The sequence below is a fragment of the Leucoraja erinacea genome, chromosome 1 (genome assembly GCF_028641065.1).
Source record: "Leucoraja erinacea ecotype New England chromosome 1, Leri_hhj_1, whole genome shotgun sequence".
NCBI lineage: Eukaryota > Metazoa > Chordata > Chondrichthyes > Rajiformes > Rajidae > Leucoraja > Leucoraja erinaceus.
In genome coordinates, this window is record NC_073377.1 from 99742519 (window position 1) to 99756634 (window position 14116).

Here is a 14116-nt window from a genome sequence, read left to right on the forward strand (position 1 = left end):
TGAACCTACACTGCACTCCCTCAATAGCAAGAATGTCCTTCCTCAAATTTGGAGACCAAAACTGCACATAATACTCCAGGTGTGATCTCACTCGGGCCCTGTACAACTGCAGAAGGACCTTTTTGCTCCTATACTCAACTCCTTTTGTTATGAAGGCCAACAAGCCATTTGCTTTCTATTATTCTAAAAATGTCTCTGTACCCATCTTTAGTTTTTCAAGGATAGTCAAATGAGTTTAATTAGGGACACTCTGTTGTTAGTACAGCCATGCATTGCTTATGTTATAGTTTGGTACTGCTAAGGAAATAGAAAATCCTTATTGGGCTTTGTGCAGTTTACAAGACACCTTAACATCCCAAATATGCAATATCAGAGAGTGCAGTAAATGGAGAAGTCAACACAAAGGCGCAGTGTTTAGGATCGGATTGTCACTGTAGGAGCCAATTTATATACCAAGGGAACTTCAGAGTAGTGCAAAACAGTTATCAGATATGCTGTCATAGGAAGAGTGGAAATTGGGGGTTGATTCTTACACTTCATCCATCCAGTGCTCATTTGACACTCATCAGGCCAGACAACATATGTGGAAAGAGGATACTGTTATATGGTTACCCCATCTGATGGGAACGCCAGAGGAAGCTGCCACTGTTAATATACCATGACGTGGAATACAGTTAATTAGAATGGAAGGTGAGAAAGGTGCAGCAGTGCAGGTGGGTTGCACAGTGGCATAGCTGCTGGAGCTGCTACCTCACAGCTCCAGTGACTCGGGTTCATTCCTGATCTCTGGTGCTGGCTGTATGGCGATTGTGTGTTCTCCCCACGGGGTTATACTGAGTTCCAGGTTCTGTGGTTTTTTCCCACAAACTAAAGGTGAATGGATTTGTAGAATAATTGGTCGCTGTAAATTACCTCAAGTGTATAAGTGAGTGGCAGAATCTAGGAAGAGCTAATAATAAAATAGATGTTTTTGTAGAAATGGTGTGAACGGGTGCTTAATGGTTGGCAAAGACTCAGTGGGCTGAAGGACCTGTATGAGGCTGCATTGTGGCGAGGGTCCCATGTTCACATGAGAGGGCTGGTCCCACAACGCAATATTCCATCACTCCACCAATTCCAATATTGGTGGCCAATGAGGGGGGGCTTTCTGGAGCACTGGTATGGGTGTTGTGGGCTCAAGGGACTGGTCTCCAGAGGGCTAGTATGGACATTTTGGGCCAAATGGATTCTTGGGGTGGCAACTCAGTCCCTCAAGCTGTGCTGGCAGCTCACACACGGCTGGTGGGCTGGCAGTTGACTCACGGCTATTCCTTGAAATTCCATTTCAAGCAGGGCGACCAAATTCAAATCCATTTTCCTACCATTTCAAGCAGGGTGCAAGGACACCAAATTGAAGTGCAGTTTCTTACTACTTCAAGCAGAGTGCAAGGCCACCAAGTTCAAGTGCAGTTTCATACCACTTCAAGCAGGGTGTAAGGCAAGGCCACCAAATTCAGGTGCAGTTTCATATCATTTCAAGCCGGGTGCAAGGCCACCAAATTCAAGTGCAGTTTCATACCACTTCAAGCTGGGTGCAAGGCCACCACATTTAAATGTGGTTTCATACCATTTCAAGCAGGGTGAAACCACCATAAAACCACACAAAAAACACATTCACAGTTCAGTAGATATTCAGTGTGTTCAGTTGATTCACAGCTCAGACAGTCGTGACCTCTCTCTCCCCCATCATGCAGCGACTGAGCCACACCCACACTTCCGGGTTTTATAATCCCTCCCCCCCTCCCACCGGAAAAGGTGTGACCTTCATGGCGTGATTGACAGGAGAGAGATTCTCATCATTTTTTAAATACTAATAACATTTTTATTTTTCATTTATGGGAAGAATCCTCTGCACCTGATGAGCGGAGGGGGACTGAGTAAGATGGCCAAAAACGCACAGCCATAAGTGGCCCCCCCCAGCCAACCATTTGCAGAGATTTAATTTCAAAACAAACACCCCCCCCCCCCCCCCCCCTGCAACCATTTGCAGACATTTTACTTCAACCCAAACATTAAGGGCACTCAAGGTCAATAAAACCACACTCAGTACACATGTGTTCAGTGTTATTCACAGCTCAGACTGAGAGACGTGACCCTCTCACTTCCCCATCTTGCAGAGACTGACTGAGACACAACACTTCTGGGTTTTATAGTCCCTCCAGCAGAGAGAATCTCAACATTTTTTAAACATTAATAACTCTTTTATTTTTCATCAATGGAAAAAATCCTCTTGTCCTGCTCAGTGGAGGGGGACTCTGAGTAAGATGGCCAAACATCACAGCCGTAAGTGGCAGCGTTTTTTCTAAAATCATGAAACAGAAAAACAGGACGTTTTTCTTTCTGGGGGGGAAGACCTGGTCAAGGTCTTACTTTTAGTAATATAGATAATGCTAATTGATCTAGAATGAATTATTTTCCCAATTACCAGGGTTTTGCAAAGCAGCGTGCTCCTATTACGCGTTGCTGAAATAGTGGATGAAGTGTGCCTAGCTTGTCCACATCCAGAGTCAAGAGAATCAAAAGTGTTTAATTGTGATGTGTGCGGGGAATGGAACAATGAAATTCTTACTTGGTGCAAGTTTACAGGCTCATTAATACAACAGCTCAATAAATAATGTACAATAAATATAATACAATAAATTATCAATTATACACGATAACCAGATGAAATAGTGCAAGTTTCAAGTGCAGTTTCATACCACTTCAAGCAGGGTGCAAGGCCACCAAGTATGTAGTGCAACCTAGAAATGGTCCATGGTAGTTTATTGCTGAGGTAGGATTGTGGTTAGGGTTGTGCACTGTGGTTCAAGGGCCAGATGGTGGATGGGAAGATACAGTTCTTGAACCTGCAGGTAACAGTTCTGAGGCTCTTGTACCCTCTGCCCCATGGTATCAGCAAGGTGAGAGCATGGCCAAGGTGGTGTGGGCTTTTGTTGATATTAGCGGATGTCTGGAGGCAGTGCCTCTTGTAGATTCCTTCGATGATGGAGACGTGAATACCCGTGATGGACCAGGCAGCATTCACCACTTTCTGCAACCTCCATTCCTGGATATTTGAGTTAGGGAACCAGGCTGTGTTGCAACCAGTCAGCAAGCTGTCTGGCATACACTTGCAGAGATTCACTAGAGTATTTGGCAACATCTAGAGAAGTAATCTTCTGAGATGATCCGCGCCATTTGGCAAGATTTCAGTGGTGGTTGGCTCTCATGGAAATAAATTGATTCACATGGTTGGGAAATTAATGCGACGGAAAGTTTAACAAGGGATAAGATTGTAATGTTAGGTGAAATAGAAATTGGTATGAGAGGGGAGGTGAATACCAAATTAAAAGTGTTATATATGAATGCACAAAGTATCAGAAATAAAATGGATGAGCTTAAGGCTCAGTTAAAGATTGGTAAGTTTGATGTTGTGGGGAATTACAGAGACATGGCTGCAAGAGGATCAGAGCTGGGAACTGAATATTCAGGGGTATACGTACCATCGAAAAGACAGACAGGTGGGCAGAGGGGGTGGGATAGCTCTGTTGGTAAGGAATGAAAATTCAATCCCTTGCGAGGGGTGACATAGAATCACAAGATGTAGAGTCATTGTAGATAGAACTGAGAAATTGTAAGTGTAAAAAGACCATAATGGGTGTTATCTACAGGGCTCTTAACAGTAGCCTGGATATAGGGTGCAAGTTGCATCAGGAGTTAAAATTGGCATGTAACAAAAGTAATGCTATGGTGGTTATGGGAGATTTCAACATGCAGGTAGACTGGGAAAATAAGGTTGGTACTGGACCTAAAAGGGAGTGTGTAGAGTGCCTCTGAGATGGATTCTTAGAGCAGTTTGTACTGGAGCCTACCAGGGAGATGGCAATTCTGGATTTAGTGTTGTGTAATGAACCGGATTTGATAAGAGAACTCAAGGTAAAGGAACTAATAGGAGGTAATGTCCATAATATGATAAGTTTTAATCTGCAATTTGAGAGGGAGAAGGTAAAATCGGAAGTGTCAGTATTAGAGTTGAACAAAGGGGACTATGGAGCCATGAGGGAGGAGCTGGCCAAAGTTGACTGGAAAGGGACCCTAGCAGGGATGACGGTGGAACAGCAATGGCAGGTATTTCTGGGAATAATCAGAAGATGCAGGATCATTTCATTCCAAAGAGGAAGAAAGATTCTAAGGGGAGTAAGAGGCGACCGTGACTGACGAGGGAAGTCAAGTAAAGTATAAAAATAAAAGAGAAGACGTATAACATTGGATAGATGAGTGGGAAACCAGAGGATTGAGAAACTTTTAAAGATCAACAGAAGGTAATTGTAAAGAAGTGTTATCAACACACTGTGACTTTACTTCTTTTATTCATACTGTGGCATTACAGAGAGCACTAGCTGTCTTTACGTGGTCTGTCACGGAAACTAGAGAGCGATATGTGGGTGGGGAGGTTGTAATTATACTTGTGATATGGGGAGTGGTTAGTAGTGATAAGGTAACTATATTAAGGGTCACATGCATATATCATCTACATCCTTCCCCCTGGAAATGAAAGTCAAACAAAGTAGTGACAGGGCGACCACGTCTCATGCGCTAGAAATGGTTAAGCAAAATCACCATAGCGGACAGGCTTGACAACACGTCCCGACCGGGTTCGCATCTCGCCATCTCCCCTGCTGGATGATGGCAGCAAGCTGTTGCAGGACAGGATCATCGGCAGTGTGCTCGACCAGGGACTTCATCTGCTGTGAAGGGACAATATTGACATTGAGCACCATCAGGTCAGACATTTCATAGGGATGGCGATTGGTGGATATTAGTGAGGCGCGGGATAGCGTGCCGGCCACGAACATGTCTTTGCCTTTTTGGAAAACGACGTTGAAAGTGAAACGCTGGAGCTGCAGCATCATGCGCTACAGTCGGGATGAGGCAACATGGATCGACTTGTTGAGGATGGTGACAAGCGGCTGGTGATCTGTTTCAATGGTGAAAGTGTTGCATAGTTTGGAGCAGGCAAACACCACGGCCAGTAGCTCCTTCTCGATCTGTGCGTAGTGCTGTTCGGCAGGGGTCATGGTACGGGACGCGTAGGAGACTGACAGTTGCAGGCCGTCATGGAGCTGTAGACAAGCGGCACCGAGCCCGAACTGAGAGGCATCGCAGGTGATAATAATGGGACGTTGCAGATCAAAGAATTTGAGTGTGGGGGTACTGATCAGCTTGGACTTAAGGATGTCGAAAGCTTTTTGGTGTTGAGGGAACCAAGCCCAGGCCGTGTCCTCCTGTATCAAATCCCTCAGGTCGGGGATGAACTTCCCCAGGTAATTTACCATGCCCAGGAAACGTTGCAGGCTGGGCACATCAGTGGGTGATGACATCTCGGAGATGGCAGCCGTTTTCTGTGGGTCGGGTTTCAGCCCCGAGGCTGTGAATACATGTCCAACATATGTGACCTCGGTGACGCGGAATCGGCACTTCTTGGGGTTGAGTTTCAAATTGATCTTCCGGGCCCGGTCTAGGACTTGGCGGAGTTTGAAATTGTGCTCAGCGACATCCTTACCGTAGACCAGGATGTCGTCAACGATGATGGCACATGGTAGACCGGCAAACAGTTGCTCCATTGTCCGTTGGAACACCTCGCTGGCAGAGTTGATTCCGAATGGCATTCGGAGGAACTTAAATCTGCCGAAGGGGGTGCTGAAAGTTGTCAGGTTGGAGGAAAGCTCGTCAAGCGGTATCTGCCACAAGGAGCTCTTGGCATCGAGGACAGAAAAGATTGTGGCCGGACCAATCTGTGCAGCGACGTCCTCTACTGTTCTCATGGGGTAGTGCGGGCGTTTGATGGCAAGGTTTAGGTCTTTGGGGTTGATGCAAATGCGTATTTCGCTTTTGTCCTTTTTCGCGGCAACAACCATGGTGGAGACCCACTTGGTGGGTTCGCTGACCGCCTTTAGGATGCCCATTTTTACCATGCTGTGCAGCGTCGATTCTACTTTTTTCTTCATGGCGAAGGAGACACGATGTGGCGCATGGACCACTGGCTCGACCTTGTAGTCGACGACAATCTTGTAGTTGTAGGGCAGCTTGCCCAGCTCGTCATCAAAGCGGTTAGGATATTCAGCCAACGGGTCCATTAGGGCCTGCACCTTGTGGATGTCACGGTGGAAGGAGACCAGGCCCAGGTCCTGGCAGGCTTGGTTGCCCAACAGGGTAATGCAGTTGGAATCGAGAAAATAGAAAGTGAGGGGCCGAGAGGTCTCCAGTATCTTGTAGCGCAGAGTTGCCTTACCCACAGGAACAAGCACCCCTCCCCCGTATGCGTGCAAAGTGGAGCGATCAGAAGTAACTTGCTCATTAGACCTAATCTTATTGAAGAGGATTGTTGACATAACATTCGCAACAGCTCCGGTATCTAACTTAGCGGTGAAGGTCGAGTTGTTCACAGTTACACGAACTGAAGGGTCTGTTATCTCTGCAGGTGCATCAAACACAGAAAAAATGCTGGTCTCCCCCTGAGAGGACCCAGATTCAGACACAGGGAGTTCGTTGAGATGGTACTGGAAACTGAGCTCGCTATCAGTTTGCTCCAAGTTGTTTAACATACACCTTGGAGCAGCAGGAGGCTTCCCACGGGAACGGCAGGCAGCAGAAAAATGGTTTAGTTTCTTGCAGTAATTGCACGCTTTGCCCAACGCAGGGCATACATTGTACTGATGAGTGGCAAAGTTACAATTGGGGCACCTTAGCAGGGTACGTCCCCCGGGAACAGTGCCGGACCTCGGGGGTCGTGGCGGGGTACGGTTCTGCCAAGGGCGGTAACGCTGGCAAAGTTAATGTCCTGATCAGCCGGAGACACTGCGGAAGTGACGGCTTCGGCTAAGCGGCAGGCATGCATAGCCTCGTTAAAAGACAGGTCGGGCTTGCGCAAAAGTTCAGCCCTTAGCTTTTCATCACGGAGACCGTAGACCAGAAGGTCCCTGGTCAGCTCCTCGGGGGTAAGCGTCTCAAGGCGGCACCGTCTGGCCAGGTGTCGCAGCGCAGCAACATAGTTCTCAGCAGATTCACCAGGGTGCTGACGCCGCCCGAACAGTTTGAAACGTTCTAAAATGCAATTAGTCGGAATGTCGCAAATCGCGGTAAACTTAGCCAATAAACATACCGGGTCCCGAACAGATTCACCCGCAGCGTAGACGAAGAAGTCTGACCGAGCCAGGGCATCGGGACCAGCCAGGTTAAGGAGCAGAGAAGCTTGGACGGCAGGAGTAGCGGCAGGATGAGCGATTGTGACATAGTGGTCAAAGTCACGTCTAAAGACATCCCATCGATGGGCAATGTCTGCATCGAAAACGAGCACATCGGGTTTGCGGCAAGAAGTGGCCATAACGAGGAAAAACAGAGGGGGTAACAGAAAACTGGGGCAAAATTAAAGAAACAACCGATAAACATGAGGCGCAAGGGTAGGAGGTTTGACACCATGTAAAGAAGTGTTATCAACACACTGTGACTTCTTTTATTCATACTGTGGCATTACAGAGAGCACTAGCTGTACGTGGTCTGTCACGGAAACTAGAGAGCGATATGTGGGTGGGGAGGTTGTAATTATACTTGTGATATGGGGAGTGGTTAGTAGTGATGAGGTAACTATATTAAGGGTCACATGCATATATCATCTACAGTAACTAAAAAGGCAATTCGGGGAGAAAAGATGAAGTACGAAGGTAAGCTAGCCATGAATATCAAGGAGGATTGTAAAAGCTTCTTCAGGTATGTGAAGAGGAAAAAATTAGTTAAGGCAAAAGTGGGTCCCTTGAAGACAGAAATAGGTGAATTTATTATGGGGAACAAGGAAATGGCAGGCGTGTTGAACAGGTACTTTGGTTCTGTCTTCACTAAGGAAGACATAAACAATCTTCCTGATGTACTAATGGTTAGAGGACCAGGGCCGTCTTAACGCATGGGCATGCTGGGCAGTTGCCTGGAGCCCCACGAGCATAGGGGCCCCATGCTAACCTATGTATTGTAGATGTTATTATAGAACATGAAAATGGAGAAGAACATCACAAGTGCATGATGGTATATTTGATTCGGCATAAAGAAACTGGAAGTGTAGGGTCCCCAATGCACTGATTTGCCCGGGGCCTACAATGCTATTACGATGGCCCTGTAGAGGACCTAGGGTGACTGAAGGAAATTCACATTAGTCAGGAAATGGTGTTGGGTAGACTGATGGGACTGAAGACTGATAAATCCCCAGGGCCTGATGGTCTGCATCCCAGGTTACTCAAGGAGGTGGCTCTAGAAATTGTGGATGCATTGGTCATCATTTTCCAATGTTCGAGAGATTCAGAATCAGTTCCTGTGGATTGGAGGGTAGCTAATGTTATCCCACTTTTTAAGAAAGGCGGGAGAGAGAAAACAGGGAATTATAGACCAGTTAGTCTGACATCGGTGGTGGGGAAGATGCTGGAGTCAATTATTAAAGATGTAATAGCATCATGCTTGACTAATCTTCTGGAATTTTTTGAGAATGTAACAAGTAAAATGGACAAGGGGAGCCAGTGGATGTAGTGTAACCTGGACTTTTAGAAAGCCTTTTAATAAGGTCCAACACAGGAGATTAGTGGGGCCCCGGTGAGACCACACCTGGAGTATTGTGTGCAGTTTTGGTCTCCTAATTTGAGGAAGGATCTTCTTGCTATTGACGGAGTGCAGTGTAGGTTCACGAGGTTAATTCCCGGCATAGTGGGACTGTCATATGATGAAAGAATGGTGCGACTGGGCTTGTATTCACTGGAATTTAGAAGGATGAGAGGGAATCTTATAGCCAGGAAACATGTTCCCGATGTTGGGGGAGTCCAGAACCAGGGCCCATAGTTTAAGAATAAGGGGTAGGCCATTTAGAACTGAGATGAGGAAGAACTTTTTCATCCAGAGTGTTGTGAATTTGTGGAATTCTCTGCCTCAGAAGGCAGTGGAGGCCAATTCACTGGATGGATTCAAAAGAGAGTTAGGTAGAGCTCGTGGGGTTAGCGGAATCAAAGGATATGAGGAGAAAGCAGGAACGGAGTACTGATTGTGGATGATCAGCAATGATCACATTGAATGGCGGTCCTAGCACAAAGGGCCAAATGGCCTACTCCTGCGCCTATTGTCCATGTATCTATGTATCTATGTAAATCATTCTTCACCCTGAGGGACATCCTAAGGAGTTAGATAATCCAAGGCCATTTTCTGTTTATTTATTTCAGTGAGGAAATGAAACCAGATGATCATTTTTACACACTGAAGGTCAATTTTGTGCATCATCTTGTATATTTAGTACCATTTTAATCCTGTGCTATTTAGAAGTTAATCCTTAAGTGATCTTGGGATACCAAATCCACAGTTGTCATGCTTATCCTTTTTTTAAATAATTGAATTAAAATGTTAAATCGACACACCTCAGTCTTCTGGAAACTTCTTATTTGTCACGTACATATTTTTATCATAATCTCAGTATAATTAACATGATACCTTAATTTGGCAAAGTTCCATTTTCAATTCTTATTCCCAGTATGACTTCTGCTCCCAATTTTATTCCACTGATTGTGTGAACTTAATTATATACAACTTGGATCTGTGACAGATGTTCAGAATTATTTATGTTTTTTATGCCATCTTCTTTCTGATCCATTGTTTTGCTTTTCAAGAATTAATGTTGAATTATATTCTCAGTTTTTATTGTGATCATTGTTTTGCACAGAACATTCACATGTGTACAAGAGGAAGAGATCTCTTTAGAAATGATTGAGTTGATGGAGAAGGTAGCCAAGTTTTCTCCAACATCTCTATTCAGGAACCTTGAAATCATCGCCACCTTGGGGGTAGGTGGATTTGGGAGAGTTGAGTTGGTAAGTTTTCTGCTGATATGAAATTCAATATTGTTTCTTACTAATGGTTGTAAGTGTGTAAAGGGATGCATTTTCTTTCATGTGGCCATTAGCAAAATAGGGAATGAGGTGGTTTAACACAGTCCACTGATTTATTATCGCCAAATTTGTAATGTTTCTCACATCAAATGTTTTCAATACTGTTTCAGTGATGCAACTTAGTTAAGACTAGCTCTTGAAGATTATTCTTCGAATTTCAGTGTGGTTCTGATTTCAGATAGAATAGTAAGATTAAATGAGAACTTACCAGTTTGAAGTTTGATCTTTATTTTATGAGGAGTTACGATGAGGGATTATGTGAAGACCCCACCAGCACGCGTGCGCAACATTCTTCAAAGCAGCGGTGTGGAATCACAGTAATAGTATTGAAATAAACATAGTAAGATAAGAAGAACTAATATACCAGTTGACCTAATAGAGGGCGGGAGCGGAGGGCACGTAATCCCTCATCGTAACTCCTCATAAAATAAAGATCAGACTTCAAACTGATATCTTACTATTTTAATTCGGAGTCACGTGATTTTAAAGATCTGTGATTTCAAGCCTTGGAACAATCCATGCTTCATTCACTGCCGGTCATTCAAGGGAGGAAGTATGTTATTGTATTCAGACATGTATCCAATTCTAACAATAACAATTTATTTTAACAAAATAATGCTCCCTAGGGCTAAATATATTACAGAATTCAAACTTGATTCTGCAACACCGCAGATTTGGTTATTGGCTTATTATAAAGAATTGTAAGGTCCATCCTGCTGTTGCCAGGATATGTTCCATAGGCACTTCCTTGTCTCGTGCTGCCGGTGTTGCTGTTGCCCTTGTGGATAAAGATTTAAGATGTCAGTATCCACCCCAGCAGCTCCCAAACCTGTCTGAGCCATCTAAAGATGGTTTGTGCTGATAACCGGCCATAGGCTGTTTATGGCTGCCCATAGTGCCAATTTACTTCCTCTTAAGTTTTAGTAGTCTTAAGGTATAGTAGAAGGTGTGTCATTACACACAGTCGGGTGTCAGATGGGTATACCTGGAATTCCAAATTTTGTCCTGATGTTCCTGGTCTATCTTGTTTAACAAGCTCTAATATGCGCAGTTATCTTTTCTGGAGATGCCATCATTTTATCCCAGTCTCAGTTTATGTAGAAACTGGACCCCTAGAGCTGAGACCATCAGCATACTGTTTTTTAATGTCAGTTTTCCCCCAGGGACAGGGACATTGCTGGTGCCCCTAGCAATGTTAGTACAACATTGACGTCCCAGATCTGGGAGTACCTCACTCTAGGAGGGTTAGTGTTGTAAATAATCCTCATAAGTTTGGCAACTAGAGGGTGAGATCCCATGGAGAGTTGTTGTGGCGCCTGCCACCAGCAAGTTGACAGGGCACTTCTTCGCAATTATAGTGCTGCAGCTCAGTCCTTCATCTACATGAAGGCTGGACAGGAATTCCCAGGACGTTGGTGGTTGTCGCTGTATTATACGCTACACCAGTCCTTGTTGATTCTTGATAGGCCGCCGTGATCATGCTCATGGTCCTGTCCGCCAGCCCGGATCTAGCATGGTGGACCATGGCTCAGAGACTATGTCAAAAACCACAGGGATCCATGGCTGTGTAGACCAATCAGGTACTTCCAAGACACCTGATGCTGAGTCCATATGTATTTTGCTTAGGATCCGACTGATGAGGCAGGAGGGAAAAACATTGTAAACAATTATCCTCCATTCAGTGAGTAACATCCATTGCTGCTGTCCCAAGTGTGGTTCACAAGCGACATATGTTAGTACCTGGTGATTGGGTCTAGATGCAAATGGATCGATATCTGGTGTCCCTCATTTGGTAATATCAGCAACTTTTTTGTGGTCCAACAGCCATTCAGTGCTGTCATTGAATTTTCATGACCTGGTGTGTGCCACTGTATTGAGCTTACCTGGTAGGTAAGTTTGCTGATAGCCAAATATGTATGTTAACACACCATAACCAAATTATATTGGCCAGATTGACACATGATATCGATCTCATTCCACCCATATGATTAATATATGCCACCACTGTGGTATTATCAATTTGTAGGCGGACATGCAGATGGTGCATTGTGAGCAGTAGGCTTTTAGCCCATAAAATGCACCCAACACCAGTGCTTTTAGCAATTAATTTTGTTGTAGGCTTTCACCAAGTCTGCTTTACTATTTGGCAATGTTACAGACATATGGATAATGTTAATTGTAAATCCCAGAAAGTCCATAGTTGTGGATGCCGTCAACTTAGATTTATCTGGATGGAGATGACTCCAGAGTTTCACCCAATGTTTGGTAGCTAAAACTGCTGATTTAGCTAGATCCAGGGTTTTCCCCACAATTGATATATCATCAAGATATGCCATGACAATATGTTTTTGTTTCTAATATTGTCAAGGCCAGTTTTAATATCTTGGTGAACAGTCTTGGGGCTGAAGGTAGACCATTAGGCAAAGCTATACTCTGCCATAGTTGCCCCATCCAGTTAAATTTTAGGTATCGACAATGATCCCTCCATGTCTCCCAAAACAAGTGTAACATTCCCCCTGTTAGTACAGGTCGTACACCTTTGTGTTCTGGAAGGAACCAGATCCACCTCCCACCCTGGTTGCCGGTGGTACGTCCCTTTCTTCAATTTCTGCCTCTTCTGCGGAAGAGGCGCTGGAGTGTGGGGTTGGCAAGTTTTCCATGAGGGTCGCTCTGGGCCTTGGCCTAAAAAGGACCTTTGTGGTGCTGCGCGGCCCTCATGCTTTCACCAGCGTCCTGGTGTTGATACCTGCTGGTGGTTTCATAGGGGTGCTGTCGTTGCTGATGACGCTGTTATGAGCCCGACGGCTTTAAACTCTTCGTCGAGCTTTTTTACTTGTTTAAACAAGTTTCCCCTCTGGTTGCGTTGCAGCTATTTCGCACAACCTTGCAAATTTGGGGTTTAGTGCAGGTTTACTGTGCTCTCGCACGCAATTAATTTCATAGTGGGTATTGCGGAGCAATGTCAATCCTGCTGACATCTCTGTACCATCGTCTGGGTGAACAACCAATAATATGCCTGCTGTCAGAAGTTTTAAATCTTCTGTAGTTTGACCTTCTGGGTTTTTGTGCCAGTCCCAGTGTACCCCCAGATCGCATTGTTTGCTGCAGGCATTTTTAACGAAGTAAAGTTCACAGGAGGCATATACTTCTCCGTAATTTCGTTACCAGATCCTGCAGAAGTACATGCTGGCCACCAGCTTGGTCTGCAATGGTACTTTTCGTTGATCCGTAATTTTGGTGATCACTTCCCAGTAGCTCCTTAGCATTCTGGACCCCCTGCACACTGCCGTTTTCTTCAGTCATGTCCCCTTCTTCAGGACCAGCCCAGCCCTGGTCCACAATGCTCTTCTCTGTCGAGGGAGATGCATTGCTTTATAGCCCTTGATAAGGTGCTGTTGTGGGAGTGCGAAGACTCCCATAGTGAGCTTGCTCCATCTCCCGGAGCAAGTCACGGTCGACCTCTGCTACACTCGGGCAGAGCGTCCTCTCGGCCGGACTCAGATGAGTATGATCGGGCGGGCTGAATCCTGCCGGGCTTTGCCTCCAGCCTGCTGCGCTGATTTGAGCTGTACGGGTCATGGCGCTGGATTCAGCTTGGCAAAGTTGGAGTCGGTAAATGGACCTTAGTAACCACTCCAATGGTCACTTCCACTTCCCTTGGGCAGTGCGTCCTCCTGGACGGACTCCCAGAGTCTATCAGCCGGACCGACTCCTGTTCTGCTTACCTCCAGCCCGCTGCGCTATTTCCGGGTATACAGTTTGCGGTGCTTGGCTCAGCCGGCGCCGGTCGTCCCCGGCTGTCGACTGCCAGAACCTTCCTGGTTCCCCGCAGCCTGCGGTCCTGGAGCCGCTGGTCGTCCCCGGCTGTCGACTGCCAGAACCTACCTGGTTCCCCGCAGCCTGCGGTCCTGGAGCCGCTGGTCGCCCATGGCTGTCGGCTGCCGGGACCTTCCTGGTTCCCCGCAGCCTGCGGTCCAGGTGTCCGTTTTTTCTTCCCCTTGTCCAACGTGCTGTAACATAAATCACAGCAAGGGGAAGAAATACAACTTCAATATAATTTTTTCTTACCTTGTAGGTCCGTTTCAATTTTGCCTCCGGAACGCTCCAGCCCCGCCCGTTGCTGTTGC

General features: G+C 45.8%; 1 protein-coding gene across 1 annotated transcript in view; it reads left to right on the forward strand.

Moving 5' to 3' along the window:
• prkg2 (protein kinase cGMP-dependent 2) overlaps positions 1-14116 on the forward strand; it is a 97854-nt gene that overhangs the window by 46518 nt on the left and 37220 nt on the right. The window contains exons 9-11 of the mRNA XM_055630417.1: positions 4846-4857; positions 8117-8132; positions 9786-9911. Of these exons, the coding sequence (XP_055486392.1) occupies positions 4846-4857; positions 8117-8132; positions 9786-9911 (154 nt within the window). The remainder of the gene's footprint in view (positions 1-4845; positions 4858-8116; positions 8133-9785; positions 9912-14116) is intronic.